General features: G+C 38.1%; 1 protein-coding gene across 1 annotated transcript in view; it reads right to left on the bottom strand.

Moving 5' to 3' along the window:
* LOC120772965 (GTP-binding protein Di-Ras2) overlaps positions 1-21,234 on the bottom strand; it is a 98,045-nt gene that overhangs the window by 46,002 nt on the left and 30,809 nt on the right. The window contains exon 3 of the mRNA XM_040101869.1: positions 16,964-17,073. Within this exon, the coding sequence (XP_039957803.1) occupies positions 16,964-17,073 (110 nt within the window). The remainder of the gene's footprint in view (positions 1-16,963; positions 17,074-21,234) is intronic.

Below are 21,234 nucleotides of genomic sequence, written 5' to 3' on the forward strand. Positions count from 1 at the left end.
CTGAGATTGGATATAAAAATGTTTGTGGGTAATGTAGCTAAAGCATTATATTTTCTTGAAACATAGATGGACAGCTATAGATTGAATGAAAGCTTTTTAAAGATAAGTTGCCTTCGAGAAAAGCTATCTTATTTAATTCATGAAACGGGAACGGGTGGAGTCCTTAGTCAAGCTCAGTAAACGGTATAATGAAGGCTCGGGCATTCGGTGATGATGAATATGAAGTGTTGAGAAGGTTTACAAACGTTTTAAGATATTTTTTAGTAAAGTTTATGATTTTGACAACTTTGAGTATATTGTAACTTATAAAGAGTCATCCATTTCGAGGTTCATACCTTTTTAAAGAAAAAACACAAACACTTCAAATTTAGTGGAGAATGTTTCTTATCATTCGAAAGAACATTCTTTCGCTCTATTTTTTCGAATATTAGCTCTTTCAAACGTTGGTCGTGGCTACGTGTCAGACGGTTCATCCGTTGAGTAAAATTTTTGCAGACTCTTTCGAGCATTTCGACTGCTAATTGGCGAGTGGCACTCTTGGTGTTTTGCTCCAAGGCCTTAATCGAAGCGGGATTGTCCGCATAGAACTTAGACTATACATATTCCCACAGCATATAGTCTAAGGGTGTGACATCACACGATGTTGGTGGCCAAACAACCGACCCAAAACGTGAAATTATCTGTTCACTGAAGCGTTCCCTCAATAAATCCATTGATTAATGCGATTTGTTGGAAGTTGCGTCGTCTTGTTGAAACCAATTGTCTCACGATAACATCATTATTGAAGAAATAAAGACAGGTTATTTTCCCAACCCACATACCTCTCAAAATCGTCGGTTTTTCTGGAAGAAATGGCAGCTCTTAAATCTCTGATGCGGCAATATTGCATACCCATTGAGGCAGAAATGAGCCTTATCGCTGAACAAAATTTGGCGCGAAAACGTCGGATCTTCTTGGAAATTTTCCTATAGAGCGAAAGAATGCCGCTTGGTGGCAAAATGTTCAAGGTATAATTAAATTAAATCTAAATTCAATTAATTTTTAATGCATTATTTCCAGCCATGATTCCTTTATACAGTTAGAATCAACAGTTAAAGTAGAAAATGTTGAAAGCATACATATGTAATTAAAATTGGAAAAAAATATATAGAAGTTTACTAGCATGAAGCTGCAAAAGTAATCACACTCTTAGCTAAGCAATAAACTATTTATATGAAATGGAAAAAAGCGCAACACAAACAAAAATTATTAAACAATATTGTCCACCATCGAGGTCGAGCGAGAATATTTTTAAGCAAATGCTAAAATGCTTTTCAGCTAAATAAATTCTTACACCCGTGACAGTGTTTTAGAAGCTTACAAAATTGTCAATCCAATTAAAATTTTGACGCTATTCAATGTGAGGAAAAGAGCTGAAAACTGGAAATAAAATGCACTGCGAGGAAAACAGAGAAAAACTTATTGAATTTCGTGCAAATTGGCTTTTTTTGCATTTTCCACGCGCAAAAAAGAAATACAATGAAAGATTTGTTGTTGTTGTTATTATTGTATTTCATTCCCATTTTTCTTGTGCGTGCGCTCGTGTGTGTGTGTTGCATGCGCTGACCTGTGTTTGCGATTTTTTTACACATGGTGTGTTTATAACGGTTACTTTTCCGTGCACAACTATTGTTTCAGGTTTATGACATTGTTTTTGGTGTCTTTTTGTTGCAAGTTTTCGTTTTTTTTATGGAACCTGTAGCTTTGTATATTTCACATGTCAGCAACAATTTGTCAGCTGGGATGCTACAATTACCAGCGTTTCAGCACCGAAAAGCATGCTCCGACAAGCAAAATGTGAGCGCGAAACAAAGCCACAGTGTGTCTGTGCTGTTTTTGTTGTTTTTGTATGTTGCGAAAGCGATATTTTAAATCTATCAGCTATTGCAGGCGTTAAGGTCATTCGATTGTTTTTTTTTTTTTTTGTTTTATAGAAAAATTCAATAATTGTTTTTGCCTCAACGAAATGCAAATGTTACAGAAATTAGAAGATTCCTAGGTTTGAGTGGATATTTTCGAAAATTCATTGCAGGTTACGCAATAATATCCGAACCTATTCGAAAACTGTTACGTAAAAATGAAATCTTTAATTGGAGTTACGACCAAGACAAAGCCTTTAACGAATTACAGCAGAAACTGACGTCAAAACCTCTACTAGTTGCATATCGAGTAGATGGAAATCACGAAATTCATACAGATGCTAGTTCAGCTGGTTTAGTGGGTGTATTGTTACAGAACGAATGCGATGGATTAAAACCAGTCGCGTATTACAGTAGATCGACGAGCGATACTGAAAGAAGTTTCCACAGTTACGAACTTGAAACTTTCGCCGTAGTTGAAACGTTAGAGCGATTCCGGTACTACATCGACGGTAAAACAGTAAAAGTTGTAACCGATTGTAGCGCTGTTAAAACTGCTACGAGTATGAGTAAGAGCTTATTCCACGAATTGCTCGATGGTGGTTAAGGATACAAGAATTCGATATCGAAATTGCACATCGTCAGGGTAGACGCATGGAACATGTCGATGCATTAAGTCGCTGCCCAAACGAAAGTGCTGAAGAAACAGATGTAGCAACTCTACGAGTAGATAAAGTATCGATTACATCAGACGATTGGTTGTTTAGTATGCAGCTACAGGACGACAATATAAAACAGATTGTCGAAAAGATTAAGAACAAAGATAAACAAATTTTGAAAGAATTTTGTATAGAGAAAGATAGATTATTTAGACTCGAAAAGGAAAAAAAATTATGGGTTGTTCCGAAAGCGTTAAGACATAAAATGTTAGAAGAATATCACGATAAAAATGGTCACTTGGGTTTTGAAAAAACCATTAAACTAGATGCAAACGTACATATGGGTTCCACGAATGCGTAATTTTGTTAAATCATATTTAAAAGCATGTGTTGAATGCGCATATAACAAACGTCAAGGTGGTAAAATTGAAGGACAGTACCATTTCGATAACATCGTACCAATACCATTTAAAACCGTTCATATGGATCATTTAGGACCATTTATCAAGAGTTCGAAAAGAAACGAACACATATTAGTCATAGTTGACGCTTTTACGAAGTATACGATCATTAAAGCAGTAAAGAGTACAGCAATGAAGCACGTATTAGAAACGTTACGAGAAGTTACCAGTTATTTTGGAGTTCCTGAAAGAATCATTACTGATAGGGGTACAGCCTTTACCTCTAAATATTTTAAAAGCTACTGTGTTAACAACGATATAAAACATATACTAAAGGCAGTACGAACGCCGAGGGCGAATGGTCATGCCGAACGAGTTAATCGTACACTTTTGTCAATGTTACTCCCAACGACAAACATAGACAAAAAGTGGGACGAGATTTTATTCAACATCCAGTGGTCAATGAACACGATGAAAAACAAAACTACGGGTAAAAGTCCACATGAACTTTTATTTAGCTTTTCGCCAAGAGATATCCTTCAAAATAAAGTTTTGTTAGCATTACACGACAATAATCTAACAAGCGAAGAAGATCTACAAACTCTACGAGAAGCAACTTGTGAAGCAGTAAACCAGAAACGACAACAAGCTAAGAAGCGATACGATGATCATCATTCAAAACCAACAGAATTCCACGTTATTGACTTAGTGCTAGTCGAAAATGAACCTTCTAGTACTGGTTCGTCGAGAAAGCTGGAGCCACGTTACAAAGGCCCCTTTATAGTTAAGCAAGTGCTTGGTAAAGATCGTTATTTACTTGAAGACTTGCCAGGAGCAGACCGAACGTCACGTCACTATATGTACTTCAGTCTACGCATCCGATAATATGAAGTCATGGTGTCAACTTCCTCCCAATTTTGAAGACAACAGCGATGAAGCCGATGATGAAAGCGACGAGCATAGCGAGGGCGCTATACATTGCCAGGATAGCCGACTGTAAGGTAACCCTATGTAAGATATTAATTATCATCTGTGTGGCATCACCGGCACATCAAAGGCAACACTCGATTTTCAACCGCCAAAGTGACCGCAGCCCCCCGTGCGATACAATCTAATTTTGTAACTAAACTCTGTGTCATTATAATTATTGAATTTTAATATGCTATACATTTAAATAAAATACCATCCTGCGAACATTAATCCGAATATCTTAAAATATCCTTTCACTTGCGTGAACTACTACACTTGTCTGCATCCTCCACTCCTCTTTATCCCTTTTGGAACAGATCTATTTTGCCAAACATCGAAACTCGTTCATCCATTTATTCTGCTTAACCCCACATTGTGCTCAAAATCTGAAACGAGACTTTTAAAATTCTCCGAAATTTTATGACACAGTTATCATGGTCTTCACTTACAAGCGCTTTTTCAGGTGTGTTTCGCTTTGAACTTGAATTCTTTCAGTCACATAAATAGATCACCCCTCCTGGTAATCTGTGTCGGTAGCTTTACATTTGCGTGTGTTTATTCATGGTTAAAAGGGTCGCGGCGTATTGCAGACCACAGGTAAAAAAAAAACGAAATTGGAGTGCAAAAATTAAAAATTGCAAGCACAACAATAACGGTAAATTTGAAGTACAACAATAACGGTAAATTGCAATATTCTGGCAGCTCCCGCCAGGACTTGAGGCCAGTATGTTTTGCATATGATACTCGTACATATGCATGAGTGGTTTGTACACATACTATATAGTATATATGTATGTATGTAAGTGCTCTTAATAAACGATTAACCGCTAGCCGATGACCACAGAGTTGTATGCGGCTTGATTGCATTTACCATATATTCTACATAACACGAATAAACGTACATGTTTCTTGTGTTTCATTATGAAGGGTGCACCCATTTCGATGTTAACAGATTTTTGTTTTTGGAAATTTTACCAAGGACTCTCCTGATATAAACGGTCTTTGGTAAAATGGGAGAGGTAAAACTACTTTTCTGCATCTTCGTCTAGTTTTGGTTGTCAACAATCTTATCAAAGCGAGAGAATAGGTTCTGAGAACTGGCGATGGTTAGTTTTAGCTAGACTTTCAAAGTCATATTCGCTGATTAGAAGTTTGCGTAAACTATTGTTGTTCGTATTTACTACCGTGTTGGGCGATTATGGCGATCGATAATAGCACTGAATATGCTTAAAGATTTTTCAAGTTCCAGGAGCTTCTGAAAAGCTGGCAGCAACTGCGCCTGAACAAAAAAAAAATTTCGTATATAACCGAATGTAGCACCCTGTATGCATTTGGTATTTAAAGCGATTTTGTCACGTTACAGGTAACACGTGGGTTAACAGCAACGACACGCAGACTTTGAAGTAGCACACACATATTTGCACATAGCGGTAAACAGTTACATGCAAGAATGGCAATGCAATCTGCCACCGAGTAATTCTAGCTTTTAATCCTCAACTCTCCACGGTGCCGAGCCGACATCAAAGTTAATGGCGCGACGGTGGCAATTGATGCGGCTGGTGGCTCTGCTGACGCCAACATAACGGTATACATGCGGCAAATTTATAATATATTTTCGGCACAAATTGCCGCTTACAAACGATTGCTTTGCGTGCAGCAAGCAAACAATGTGTCCCTGCGTTTTTATGTATTTCAATGTGTGTGTGTGAGTGAGTGAGTGAGTGAGTGTTTGTGCGGTAACTTGACAGCGGCGGCGATGGCGCGACCCGCACAGCTTTCAACTGTAAAATGGCCGTTATCATGTAACGTAAATAAACAAAAGTCCGCATGCAGACATTGGTGTAACGGCATAAAGCGCAGACAATGGCAAATAGGTGTGCACACACACACACTTTTTTCAGTTCTTTTAGTCCTCAGCGCCAGTGTTGCCACCAATTGGCGATGTTGCATGTGCATAGTAGCACGTGTTGCACGCTATGCTATTTTACCGTTATATACCGTCCTCAACTTTTAATCTGCATTGTTGTAGTTGCATTTTGGTTTTTGTTGTATTTTCATCGACGTGTAGGAGTTCCGCTGGCTACTTGCGAATCTCTATTGAAAAGTTCCAAGAGCATCCGACGTTTTCGAGCCAAATTAAATTAATTATTTGCTAAGAGGCCCATTTATGGCTCAATCAGTATGTAAATAAGCAAAATTGGCTGCATTTGGATTGCAGGAACCCTGAAGAGATTCAAGAGCTGTCACTTCATCTAGAAAAAATAACGATTTGGTGTGGTTTTATTTCATCAAAAATGATGCCGGTGAGAACGTAACCGTCAAAGGCATCCGTTATCGCTGCATGATAACCGATTATTATACCCTGAACAGGGTATATTAAGTTTGTCACGAAGTTTGTAACACCCAGAAGGATTCGTCGGAGACCCTATGAAGTATATATATAAATAATCAGTATGTCGAGCTGAGTCGATTTAGCCATGCCCGTCTGTCTGTCCGACCGTCTGTCTGTATATATATACGAACTAGTCCCTCAGTTTTTAAGATATCGTTTTGAAATTTTGAAACGTCATTTTCTCTTCAAGAAGCTGCTCATTTGTCGGAACGGCCGATATCGGACCACTATAACTTATAGCTGCCATACAAACTGAACGATCGGATTCAAATGCTTATATGGACAACTTTCACATTTGACAAGATATATTCACGAAATTTGGTATGTATTATTTCCTAAAGCAACAATGTAATCTCCGAAGAAATTGATCAGATCGGTTGACTATAGCATATATGTACCTTCCATACAAACTGAACACATAATTACTAACAGATATGCACCTGTGAAGGGTATATCAGCTTCGGTGCAGCCGAAGTTAACGTTTTTTCTTGTTTTATACCTGAAATTAAAGCTCGTGATCTCGATGGCATTTGGTTTCAACCAGACGGTGTCATTTCCCGCAAATACCATCAATAAATCGATTTTTTGAGAGAACACAGCTATGAGCAGATAATTTTACGTTTTGGGTTGGGCTATTGGCTATCAAGATCTTGTGATACCACGCAGTTAGACTGTGAGAATAAGTAAAGTCTAAAGTCTATCAACTAAGACGTTGTTTGAAAGAGATATTCTTCAAAAAATAAATGCCAAAGAGTGTTATTTCGAATGATAGTGAGCATAACCTTTGAATTGAAGTTTCTGCGTTTTACTTTCAAAAAAGTAGGGAACCTCGAGATGGATCACACGTTTTATGCATGATCAATTTGCATAACCGGTACGTACCTGGTTTTATTTATATCCAAACACTGCAAACCCTCCTGCAATACTATTTGATAGTTTTGGTTTTTATGGTGCTAGAATAACAGCCGCAACAAATCTAGAGCAATTCAACTACAGCGATTGTTCAGTTAGCGAGATAAGTTTACTATGTGGAAAAAGTATAGTATATTTTTTTGAACAATTCAACAACTTTAATATTAAGCTATTGGTCTTAGATAAATGATATATACCAAAGTTTTTATCCGAAACTATCCACTGATTGCGCTGGCTCTTCTTCATGTTATTTTTAAACAAATATTTAAATTTAAAACCTATAAGCCTCAAAAAAATACTTTGAAAAAACGCTCAACTCTCTCATAACTCAAAAAACTTAAGGCAATTACATAATATAATATCAAAATGGAAGTGACGAAAAACTGTGTTATATTACCAAATCTGTGGATAAGCATGCCGCCTATACATAGATCAAGTGATAGTGTGTTAGTTGCGGCTAAAAATGTCGCTCACATGCTGTCAAGCACAATTTGTCACTGTCAATGACATGAAAAGAGAAATAAAATATAATAAAAAATACCGCAGCAAATGCAAAATTACACAATGGCTGCTGGAGGAGTCTCCGCTGACAACGGCAGGCAACAACGGCGTAAGCACACATGGCCCATGTGAAAATATGTGCACACATGCTAACGTGGAAGATGCTGGTGGCAATTAAGGCAGCACAGGTAGCGCTGACACAATCCTCTGTAAGCCAAGCAGTCAGTTTGTCAGTTAGCGGCAGCCCACGTAGCTTTCGTGCCGAAAGATGTGTGCTCGTCCACATGCACAGATTCGCGGGATTTTCTTTTTTAAATGTATTATTAATGTTAGCGTTAACGATGTCATGGCGCCCAAACATCGACTTTTGTATTATTTGTTATACTCAAATGTGTGTCGTTGTCAATGTATGTGTGTTGAGATTGTTACAAACTTAGTGCGAGGGCGGGGATCTATTTTTGCAGTCTTTTATGTGTTAATTGGTTGAGCGTTTAACTTTGGTTTTGAATTCCCCAATCGGCATGGGACACATTACACAGACATATGCATTTGGATAATGGAACTGAAAGTGCTGTACTCTATTTAAGCTGAAAGTAAACTATTTTACATAATGTTTTTTTGAGATATTTCTAAAATGCTATTTTGGGAATGTCCATACGTTAACAGAGCATACTCGTATGTATATTGTGGGAAATAAAAAGTTGTCATAGTTTTCCAATCGAACGAGTTAACGCCTACTAATTCTTCTACAGTTTCTTTTACAGTGACCATTTTTAGGTCTTGATGAAAGACTTCATTTCAAATATAAAACGCATACCATTGTGATGCGAAGAACTTTATTTTGAAAGGCTTGCCTTATGCATGAGTAGCTTGTTAGATGTATTGACAGCTGTCGGATCATTAGTTTGTGAATTATATCATTTTGAGTGAAGCAACCTTTGTTATTATGTAAAAATAGACAAAGATGAGAGTTTTCGAACACCCAGCAAAATAAACCATCAAGAATTGGTATGCTAAGTGTAGAAGTTTATTTGGTGAAACGAGCACCGAAGACGGCAAACGCAGTGGATACCCAAAGGAGTTTTTACCGACGAAAGCATAAGAAGGGTCTCCAAAATAATTTCGAATGACCACAAAATGAAGTTGTTCGAGATAGTAAAAACTCTAAGATATTAACTGAAATTGTACATCATACATATCATTCACAAATATTTGGGTAAGGGAAAGCTCTGTGCAAAGTGGGTGCAAGCTCGATTTGATTAAAAACAAAAACAATTTGATCATTCGGAGCAATATTTGGAGATGTTGAAGTGTAATAAACCCGAATTTTTAACAGATATGTAAGAATGGATGAAACATGGCGCCATCAATTTACTCCGAAGTCCAATCGACGGTCAACCGAGAACCCGATCACATAAGCACACGATGAACCCTCTTCAAAGCATGGAAAAACAGTCGGCTGGCAAGATTATGGCGTTTTTAGTCTGCGATACGCATGGAATGACTTTTATTGACGTAAGAAAGGAAGTGCAGTTAAAGAAAAAGAAAGTGCTGTTTCAACGATTTTGTACCCGTAATTCCAGTGAAAACACAAACCAAACTCGGTGTTCAATTTTTTTCCATGGCAATTGTCGCCCGGTGGAGCTATGTGTTAATGCAAGTAAGGAAGGTTCTCTGAGCTCCATTGACTTGGGAGGGGCCAGAAGTGATTTTTTTACATATGGCTCAAGCAGCTTATGACTTCCGGTCTCAGACCAAGTATCCTCTGGGTAGCCAAAAACATCCGTTTGAAAGCGAACTAAAGTGAGATGGCGGATCAACCCTCCTCAATGGTTTTGCGCTGGGTTTAGAACCCGCCACGTAAAAAAAATGCTCGCTATGAAAAAGACACAGCAGTCACGGATGAGAAACCCACCTTTTGAGGACGACCACTTCAAATGATGACATCGATATCATTGGCAATAACATACGCGCCGTTAGTTCTGTCATCAAACAAGCAGTCGTCGCATTCGCGACTTGTCTCCCGTCACCGTTAATGGCCATAACCTCATATTTCGATAATCTCGACTATCTTGGAATTATTAACACCAACAACAATGTCAGCCTCGAAATCCAATGCTGAATAACTCTTTCCAACAGGTGCTACTCCGGACTAAGTAGGCTACAGAGAAGTAAAGTTCTCTCTCGACGAACAAAGACCAAATTCTGCGAGTCACTCATCATCCCCGTCCTGATAAATGGCGCAGAGGCATGGACGATGCCAATAACTGATGAGTCGACGTTGCGAGTTTTCGACAGAAAGGGAAAATTTCTGCGGAATATTTATGTTTCTCTGCGCATTACCGAATTTAAGCTTCCTTAAAGTTACAGCTGAAGTTTTCGGATCAAAGCTATATGTTTCTCAGCTCAGAAAGTGGCTTCTTTTTTTATTAAAGTAGAGGTAGGAAGTATAGAAAGCAAGTTATGCCATCTATTTGTCTTTTTCTTTGACTTTAAATATTTATTGTCGAGCAAATACTAGTTTTCTTCCTTTTTAACCTCAAAATTCAACTTTGCTGTTAAAATATAAATGCAGCGCGACACAGAATTCCGGATTAAACAAGGTTCTTTGTTGATCTTGTAAATTTCAATTTGGCGTGCATTTCGCTCATTATAAGCCAGCTGTGGCGCTGCAAATACTGCAACACCAACAACTTGTACTAATGTCTTTTGCGGTTGTTTGCTTCGCCGATTTCAACAACCGCGCATTTACTACATTTGCTTGTTTTTGTGTGTATGTATGTGTATAACTTGTCCTCACAGTTTCTTGGCCGCCACTTTGTTAGCATTTTAATTTTATTTCCCATCGCCACCGCATTGTTGTTGCCACATTTAAATGGTCACAGTTGGAGCTTGATTGTTTGTTGGTTTTTGTTTTTGTTTTTGCTTTTACCTTTTCTCCTTTCTGTTGTTAACTTGGTCTGCTGATTTGTTGCGTGTTCGCTGGCATTTGGAAAGCAGTAGTGCGCCCATAGACAAAGAGCGGAGAGTGGGAGAATGGAGAGGAGGGTGTGTCGCTTAATGGTAACCGCCATTTTCGATTTGCTGTAATAATTACTACATTGCGTTGCATTACTTCGTTTTTTGCTTTGCACTGATTGCACCGATTCCACAAGCGCAGCTGCAACTGTTGCTGGCGGCGACACAATTACCCACCAACCGAGAAATGTGTGCGCGCGGAAATCCGATTAACTGCGGTTCATGTCAACAGATGTCAATACACACCCTTTCGTTTTACCTTCACAAACCCACACACCCATTCACCTCGATTGACATCACTTTTCCCCGCTTTGATTAGGTTGGTCACATTGAATTGGTTTCCTTGTTAATAATTAAATTTACATAAAATCAACATGAAATACAATTATTCTAGAAATTGTTTAATTAGCTTACTCTCGCATATATCTTTAAACGGAACTATGTTAGTTCACCCGATAATGGAGGTTTAGGTTATACTTAGAGATCGCGTATGCTTTTACTTTATACATACATATTTGCTCCCGACCATACCTCACAATTTTGTGTAGGTGCGCTATCCCACTTCAATCTACACAATCACGCAGTTCCTATATTCAGCGAAGTGCCACTTTACGGCTATCAAGCAAGTTGTAGTTTAACAGCATAAACCCTTGACATCTGAAAAACCAGTATGCAAATTCCAGTGAAATCTGGCAGCCCTACGGTTTTGGTTGGCTGACTTCACGTCAATCGAAACTAGTCGTTCTTCCTTTTTGCTGTTTAGGCCAATTGGAAATACCAAGTGTAACCAGGTCCTTCTCCACCTGGTCTTTTCAACAAAGTAGAGCTCTTTCTCTTCGTCTGCTTCACACGGCGGGTACTGCGTCGAATTCTTTCAGAGCTGGAGTGTTTTTATCCATTTGAACGTCATGACCTAGCCACCGTACGCACTGTAGTTCGTCTTTGAACTTGTACCTTCTGTATTTGACTCCGCAGTTCGAATTATTTTCTCCAGAAGTTGATTGAAGTAGTCGCAAGATAGAGAGTCACCTTGTCTGAAACCTCATTTGGTATCGAACGGCTCGGAGAGATTCTTCCCGATGCTGACGGAGCTTTTGGTATTGCTCAACGTCAGTTTACGCAGCCGTATTTGTTTTGCGGGAATCCAAAATTCAGACATCGAGGCATAAACAAAACTCCTTTTCGGGCTGTCAAAAGCAGTTTTGAAATCAATAAAAAGGTGGTATGTGTCTTATTCTTATCACGGGTCCGAATTTTGGCGCATGGTGAATATCTGGTGGGTTGTTGATTTTCAAGGCCTGAAGCCACATAGATAAGGTGCAATCAGACGGTTCACACAGGACGTTCTATAGAACGTTAAATATAATGGAGTTAATGGTGTCGAATTTGTCTAGACCGTGCGCAGTTGCTTCTTGCTTGTACTCTTTTTATTATTATTAGTATTTTGTTTTCTTCTTTACTGTGAAGCATTTTTTTGTTATGATTAATTTATCACACGGTGAAATAGGGTATTTAAAAAAAAGTGGTCCAAATCTTTAGAGAAACTGGACTGCCTTCTTCTTCATCTATTCACTGACCTCGGATTTAGAAAATCTTGGAGCTGCAAGCCATGGATCGTTAGGTGGTTGTACACAATGATCGTGCGACCGATAATCACGTATGGGCGATGGTCTGGGCCTCAAAGCCATAAAGGAGCTGCGCCGCGAGGAAGAAGGAGTAAGCAGAGAGAGGTATAGGCAACAACTACATGGCATTTGGCATGCCAAGTTGTTAAAGGGGGGGTTATAATCTAATCAAGTTTAAATATGCAATCAATCTCTCTAGGAATAAAGTCAGACTACTAAATTGCAGGTTCTGCGACAGGGAACCTGAAACACCAGAACACCTGCTAATTGACTGCATATCTGTCTGTAGACGCAGGTTAAAAGCCCTTGGATCCCTGTTTTCAAATAGGGATCACATCGCTTCGCTAGCACCCATCAGCATATTGGACTAGGTGAATCTTTGTGATTTAGGAGATGGTACAATAAATCTAAGGTCGCGGTGCATTCCTCGTTTATCAATGAATAGTGATGGCCGATATCTATCGATGTTTTTATACTCTCGCAACAATGTTGCTAAGGAGAGTATTATAGTTTTGTTCACATAACGGTTGTTTGTAAGTCCTAAAACTAAAAGAGTCCGATATAGGGTTATATATACCAAAGTGATCAGGGTGACGAGTAGAGTCGAAATCCGGATGTCTGTCTGTCCGTCTGTCCGTCCGTCCGTCCGTGCAAGCTGTAACTTGAGTAAAAATTGAGATATCATGATGAAACTTGGTACACGTATTCCTTGGCTCCATAAGAAGGTTAAGTTCGAAGATGGGCAAAATCGGCCTACTGCCACGCCCACAAAATGGCGGAAACCGAAAACCTATAAAGTGTCATAACTAAGCCATAAATAAAGACATTAAAGTGAAATTTGGCACAAAGGATCGCATTAGGGAGGGGCATATTTGGACGCAATTGTTTTGGAAAAGTGGGCGTGGCTCCGCCCCCTACTAAGTTTTTTGTACATATCTCGGAAACTGCTATAGCTATGTCAACCAAACTCTACAGAGTAATTTTCTTCAGGTATTTCCATATACAGTTCAAAAATGGAAGAAATCGGATAATAACCACGCCCACCTCCCATACAAAGGTTATGTTGAAAATCACTAAAAGTGCGTTAACCGACTAACAAAAAATGTCAGAAACACTAAATTTTACGGAAGAAATGGCAGTAGGAAGCTGCACCCAGACTTTTTTTAAAAATTGAAAATGGGCGTGGCCTCGCCCACTTCTGGACCAAAAACCATATCTCAGGAACTACTAGACCGATTTCAATGAAATTCGGTATATAATATTTTCTTAACACCCTGATGACATGTACGAAATATGGGTGAAATCGGTTCACAACCACGCCTTCTTCCAATATAACGCTATTTTGAATTCCATCTGATGCCTTCTCTGTATAATACGAGTATATACATTAGGAACCAATGATGATAGCGGAATAAAACTTTACAAAAATACGGTATTTGAAAAATATGTAAATGACGTATAATGAAATTTCGATTATCACTTTACCATGCGAGAGTATAAAATGTTCGGTGACACCCGAACTTAGCCCTTTCTTACTTGTTATTCGATGGAGTCTTAACGGGAAGTCGGTGCTATATATTTGACCATGAGCAAAGTTTATAATTTAAATACAGTAGTATCTCGATAGATCGGACACCCTTGATGTTGGGGGTCGTCCCGATAACGGGGATGTCCGGATTATAGATATTTTTTTTAATGGTTATTTGCGGGAAAGAAATTTGACACAATTAACATACATTTTTAATTCAAATTCAGTTTTTATTAAAATTTTATGTAAACATGGATACTTTTAATTGTTATGCATTTGAAAAAAAGTATCAATTTTGGTCTGTTTAGAGTTTTCTCTAAACATTTTATCTGCAGTTTCCTTTAAGCGTTTTAAAGTTAAAATGTCCATAGCCGAAGCGTCAATTTGTTCTGCCGACTGAATCGCTTTGGAAAAAATACTTTTTGCTTCACTACTACTGATTTTATTTTCCACTTCAACTATGCTATAGTCAGAGTCAGAACCATTTTCCTCAATATTATCGTTTTCTAACACAGACTGCACAATTTCCCGATCAGAAAAATCGTATTCGAATTCATCTCTTCCAGTGGCCCAGTCATTTATGGTTTGAGTATCAACTTGAGCGTCCAGATTTATTGAAGCGATGATGGTATGAATTTCATTCATGTCTGAATTAGCGGCTGTAAGTTGAGCCAGAGGTATCAAATCTTCCTCCATCCATTCTTGTCGGTCACTACACAACAACTGGTTCCAACTGCGTACAATATTCTGCTGTGATATACCTAACCACGCATTGTTTAAAAGTGTGACGCAATTTCGTAGCGTAAAGTTTTTTAATGCAATTCCAATATCTGTATTATCAATTAGAAGATAATTCAAAAGTTGTTTTCTGTAAGACACTTTAACATTTTGAATTAAATTTTGATCTAAAGGCTGTATGATTGCTGTGCAATTGGGTGGAAGAAAGACAATTCGAAAATTAGTGTCTATGTCAATATCTTCTGATCTTGGGTGGCATGGAGCATTGTCGATTAGTAAAATAGCTTTTAATGGTCTATTATTGTCTTGCAAAAATTTTTTTACATCCGGTATAAAATATTTCCTGTATCATTCAGTAAATAAGAATGTTGACATCCAACCTTTTTAGTTGTTTTATAAGTTACAGGCACATTGCAATTTTTAAATGATCGTGGATTAGTTGATTTGCCTATTACCAAAAGGGGTAGCTTATGTGTGCCAGATGCATTGCAACAAGGCATACAAAATTTTTCGACCAGATGCAGATTTTTCTTGCGAGTGCGCCAATGTATTTGCAGGAATAACTTTCCAAAAGGCTGCCGATTCATCTGCATTATAAATCTGGTCATGGTCTAGGTCCATTTCTTCTATAATAGATTTTAATTTTTGCCTGAATGGTTCCACTGCAGAAACATCACTGCTTACTCTTTCAGCACAAATTTTTAATTTCCTTATGCCATGTCTTGCTTTAAAATTTGAAATCCACCCCAAACTTGCCCCAAATCATTTTTGCCAGTTATTTGATTATAGAAATATTTTGCTTTGTGTTGAATCATTTCGGTTGATATAGGAATATTCTGGTTTCTCTGTTGAACAAACCAAGTCATTAAGGCCTTCTCCATATCCGGATGTTCTCCTAGTCTCATGGTCTGCCTTTTTTCTGAGAAATACCACTAAGTTATTAAATTTGGAAACCAAAATTGGTTCCACTTTAACTAACCTGGTTTCTGCACACAGTTGGACGCATACTTTCTGATAGCATCACGTTTCTTTTTTATGTCAAATACAGTAGATTTTGTTACCCGAAATTGTTCTGCAACGTATCTAATTGATTTTCCTTTATCAAGGCGATCTAATATTTCACATTTTTTCTGAATAGATAGGGTTTTATGAGCTCTTTTATTTATTTGTCTGCCGCTCATTTTAATAACAAAGAAATTGAATGCAAGTCCAGTCACTGTGCCACTTCACGAACTATGAATAAACAAACGGTGCACCGCCGTGTAGAGAATAATATCATTCTTGGAATAAATACACCATAATTGGCAATACATTAAGTACGTATGAAGTACATATATACGCACATTTTTTCGTTAAAGTACCGATATTCTTCGAACTGCTGCAGCAAAAACTCACAACGCAAAGTAAAAATCATAATACCAAAGCGGAAAGAGAAACAAAAGTCTGCATTTTTTGTAGCGTCCGGATTAAAGAGTAAAAAATATAAAACTGTCCGGATAGTAGCAATGTCCGGATTATAGAGGTGTCCGGACTAAAGGGTGTCCGGTCTATCGAGATACTACTGTATTTTAATTCCAAAGTCTAAAAAACTAAATTCTTCCTGTTTAGAATCAGAGCATCCGAGCATGAGGAAAAGATAGCGAGTGTCTCCTAAGGGAGAATGTGTTTGGGGCATGAATATTTTTGTTAAATTGTGAAGTAAGTTTTTATTATGACTATCGAGGTCCTTAAGAAAAAGAAAAAAGTCGGAAAATGTCATCAGAGCTAAATAAATATGAAAATATGAAGCCAGTTACGAGATTTTTTTTAATAAAAATACTTAAATTATCATATGAACCACCCTGTATTTGCAATACGCACGCACTCAAGCATTTGTTTCGCTTTCGTTGTTATGCTTAATCAAGCATATTAACTGTAATCGGCTGCAACATTTTTATTCCGGCAATTTGAATAACTGTATCCCAGTCAATTGAAAATCGGTACACGCTCACCCACAACCGTTATGTTCGAATAAACGATTTTTTTTTTTATCTAGATACACACGTTTATTCAAAACACATTTTTGTACCTATAAATACTACACACACACAATCAAATGTGCTCCGACCGCAGGAGGAAGGAGCCGTTTCGGGCTTACCACATAAATCAAATCGAGACGACGCCGTGGAGCGACCAACAACAATGAGAGATGTATCAAAAAATATTTTTTGCTTGCAGACACTAAAACCGCAAAAATATGCCGTTATGATGGGCAGAAATATATAACACACGCATGCACACAGACTAACGGTTATAAATAAATTTGGATTCGACTGAACTCACCTTAGTCGCGGCAATTCACAATAGACCCAGTCCGTGACTTCTTCCAGTCGCACCTCTCTGTGTGTATTGGCCAAATCAGATTTATTGCCGGCGATAACAATCGGTATATCCTTTGGCGGCAGCCATTTATGACATGAAAGGAAGAAAATAGTGAAAAGAAAAGTATATTTATACGTTTGTGTTGATGTATGTGAGTTTAGAGCTTTGAGAATGCGTGGGCTTTAATTTTGTTTGTAAGTTAAATAACAGTAAATAAAAATCGATCAGTGATGTTCTGTTTCGGAATTTAGAGAGCAATATTTCGTTTGATTCGATTTGGTAAAATCGGTGAGGAGGGGCATCTTTGGTTTGAAAATCATTAAAATTTGGCCGCAATCACGCCTTTTGATAAGTTTAATGTTTACGTTTTCCAAAATTCAAGCCATATCACTCAAATTTGCACAGGACCAGTTATTTTAACCTTTCTTACGATAGTGTGAAAACAGTTGAAATCGGATTATAACCCCACCCACTCCCTATAAAAGTATTTTGTTAAAAACTAAAAGTAACAACTTTCTTATATTACATTGCCAAAATTGTTTTCAATAAAAATAAAAAACGTTTCTGAGAAAAATAAATTTGTAAAAATAGAAAAAATGGGATTATAATCCCGTCAGAGTTATTAAATTTTAAAAGAATGATGACGCAAAAGACCTTTATAAAAGTCGTCGTGGAAATTTGACGATGGACGTGGCAGCGCCCCTATTGAGGTAAAATCATAAATTTTTGATCTACTCAACCAATTTCAACAACTAGCTTAAAAACTAACGAGCAGTTTGATTGTATGTGGTATATAATTATCTTTATTGTATTTTAATTTCCAACTAAACTATGTGGTTTTTTTCGACACAATCGACAAGAGAAGCATGTGTCACGCCACAGAAATACGCCTCTGAGCTTATTTTGCAACAACCATCGAAGACGGGTTAACTTTTATTTATAAAATTTCATTCTTTTATTTTTGATTAATTGTTTTGAAATAAATTTCATTTGGTTCCCATAAAAGTCATTGTGAAAGCACGTATCGTGATACATGTGTCTAAGAGGAGATTTTTGTAGTGGGCAGTTGCCTGACTCCTTATTTTTTCGCTGACTGTACTCACCCTCAGGTCTCGGTGAATATCGGTATTTATGTAATACCAAGGAACATTTACAATGCCTCTTAGCACCTTGTTGTATAATATTAAAACTGCTATCATTGGTATCGTATCATCATGCAGGCTGTTTATAAAGAAGTAATTTGTTGTGTATGGATAGGTTTGACCTTCGTCTTATTAGCCATTCCATTTTTGATAATTTCAGATCAAGTTCAACCCTCTTTATTTTAATCTGCTCTTTCCAACGTAGCACTACAATCAAAGCACAAATTTAAATTCCATATGATTATTTCACTTTTCCAATTCACAGTTCCACTTGAGTGTTTTTCTGATAATATTATAAAATAAGGAACGAGCCGTTCGATATCAAACGAGGTTTCAGACAAGGCGATCCCCTATTGTGCGACTTCTTCAACCTACTTTTGGAGAAAATAGTTCGAGCTGAAGCACCGACTCCACACTGGATAAGGAAGCAATGCAAATGGGTCTGGCAGTGAACGAGGGCAAAACGAAATATCTCCTGTCTTCAAACAAACAGTCATCGCACTCGCGACTTGGCTCTTACGTCACTGTTGACAGTCATAACTTTGAAGTCGTAGATAATTTCGTCTATCTTTGAACCAGCATCAACACCACCAACAATGTCAGCCTAGAAATCCAACGCAGGATAGGATAACTCTTGACAACGGGTGCTACTTCGGACTGAGTAGACAATTGAGAAGCAAAGTCCTCTCTCGACAAACAAAAACCAAACTCTATAAGTCACTCATAATTCCCGTCCTTCTATATGGTGCAGAGGCTTGGACGATGTCAACAACTGATGAGTCGACGTTGCGAGTTTTCGAGAGAAAAATTCTGCCAAAGATTTATGGTCCTTTGCGCGTTGGCCACGGCGAATATCGCATTCGATTGAGCGATGAGCTGTACGAGATATACGACGACATTGACATGGTTCAGCGAATTAAAAGACAGCGGCTACGCTGGCTAGGTCATGTTGTCCGAATGGACGAAAACACTTCAGCTCTGAAAGTAGTCGACGCAGTATCCACCGGGGTAAGCAGAGGAAGAGGAAGACCTCCACTCCGTTGTAAGGACCAGGTGGTGAAGGACCTGGCTACGCTCGGAATATCCAATTGGCGCCACGTAGCGAAAAGAAGAAACGACTGGCGCGCTGTTGTTAACTCGGCTATAATCGCGTAAGCGGTGTCTACGCCAATTAAGAAGAAGAAGAAGGTTGTCAAATATCCCCTTCCGCTTTTTTTCTCTTTATTCAAAGCTTTATAAAAAGTGTTACAGTGGACGGATTTAGTTTAAATATGCGCCGTTTTTTTCGATACTATGTTTCCATCTAGATCCATCTATCATAATATCGAACTCGGGCAGCCACTTTTCACAAGTTTCTTTTGAGTTCAACTTTACACCAACAAGGGCGTTCGCCATGTACAAAAACAGGTGGTAATCACTTGGCGCTATGTCCGAGCTATATGGTGGATGCGATAAAACCCCCCATCCGAGCTCCCTTGGCTTCTGACGAGTCATCAACGAAGTGTGTGGTCTGGCGTTGTTCTGGTGGAACACTAAACGCTTCCTGTTGACCAATTCTGGATGCTTCTGGTAGTTCGCAGTAGATGGTATAATGAAGCGTCTGGCCATATGGGAGCAGCTCATAGTGGATGATTCCCTTCCAATCCCACCGTCCTGACTGTCAATATCGGCTTGGCCACTGTTTGGGACGATTCATCGGCCTTCGACCACGACCGCTTTTACTTGATATTGTCGTATGTGATATATTTTTCGTCACCAGTTACCATCCGCTTCAAAAATGGGTCGAGTTCGTTCCGTTTCAGCAGAATATCGCATGCATTGATTCAAAATGGTTTAGTGACTAACTCCCATCTTCCGGGCGATGTCACGCGATGCCACATGCCGATCTAACTCGATGTTTTCCATGATTTGATCGGTATTCGTAGTCATAGATCTTCCGCCAGCAGTGCCTTCGCAGTTCGAAGTGATAGAGTACCATCCTCCAAAACACCATTAATCTCAAGGAACGTTTCTCTAGCGGATTTGCCTTTAACGAAGGAAAACTTTAAAATAGCGTGAAATTCGGCGTTAGTGAACTCCATGTTTACACATCTATAACTGTTGAACGCAATATCCAAACTAATAATGCATAGCGTCGTTTTGTAGGTTATGTCAAGGCCTTCCAAAGATGTACAGTATTGCTAGATACGAGCTCTCTAGCGCTTTATACACTGCCGCGAAATTCAAAAGACAAAAAGATATTTGACAACCTAATACATAAATATATGCTGTATGTCAAAGAAAAAATATGGTATGTGAGTTACTCAGAGAACATCTTTTTCTGTTAGTATTATATAGTAATGTTAAAAATGGACAAACTCGGGTCAGTACTGGCGCTATTTCCCGTATATTTAATATGGAATTTGCAAACTTCTGCTTGGCCTTATGCCATAAGTTATATATATAGTATAACAGTCCATATGTAAAATATATTAGTGAAACGGAAGGCATAATTTAATTGCGTGTTTGTTATTTCAAACATTTTAGGCGTTGTAGACTTTTCAATGGCAGTGATTAACAGAGACTGATAGTTGTTCGGCGTGATGCTCCCGTTTTTATAGTCCATATCTTTAATGTTTTCCACCTGCCTGCTGAGTGCATGGAGAAAGATACTAGTATTTTCATTTTGACAGGGTTTTTTACACAAATGCTCAAAAATTTCATTTACCTGCTGGTAAATTGCAAGAACATTAGTGCTTTATACTCGCAAGTAAATTCTAATAACCTTAGTGTTGGTTCATAATCGAAGACTTTGGTGTTTCCGTTTTCCACAACGTGCTGCTAATTAATACGGTATTTGTTTTATTTTGAGACATATTATGAATATTTATATTAATTTATTTAGAAATTTGAAATTTTTCACATATACATATTTTGTATGTATGTTCAATGAGAACAATCAATATTTTCAATCAGTTTTTCAGGAGCACCGTCTTGACCACATTTCCTTTGTTCATATCTCAATAAGATGACCGACTACGTCAGGTTTATCGAAGCCACTGCCATCTCAGTGCAATTTATTAGCGTGGACACACACCATAAATAGAATGC

Source organism: Bactrocera tryoni, chromosome 3 (genome assembly GCF_016617805.1).
Source record: "Bactrocera tryoni isolate S06 chromosome 3, CSIRO_BtryS06_freeze2, whole genome shotgun sequence".
Classification (NCBI taxonomy): domain Eukaryota; kingdom Metazoa; phylum Arthropoda; class Insecta; order Diptera; family Tephritidae; genus Bactrocera; species Bactrocera tryoni.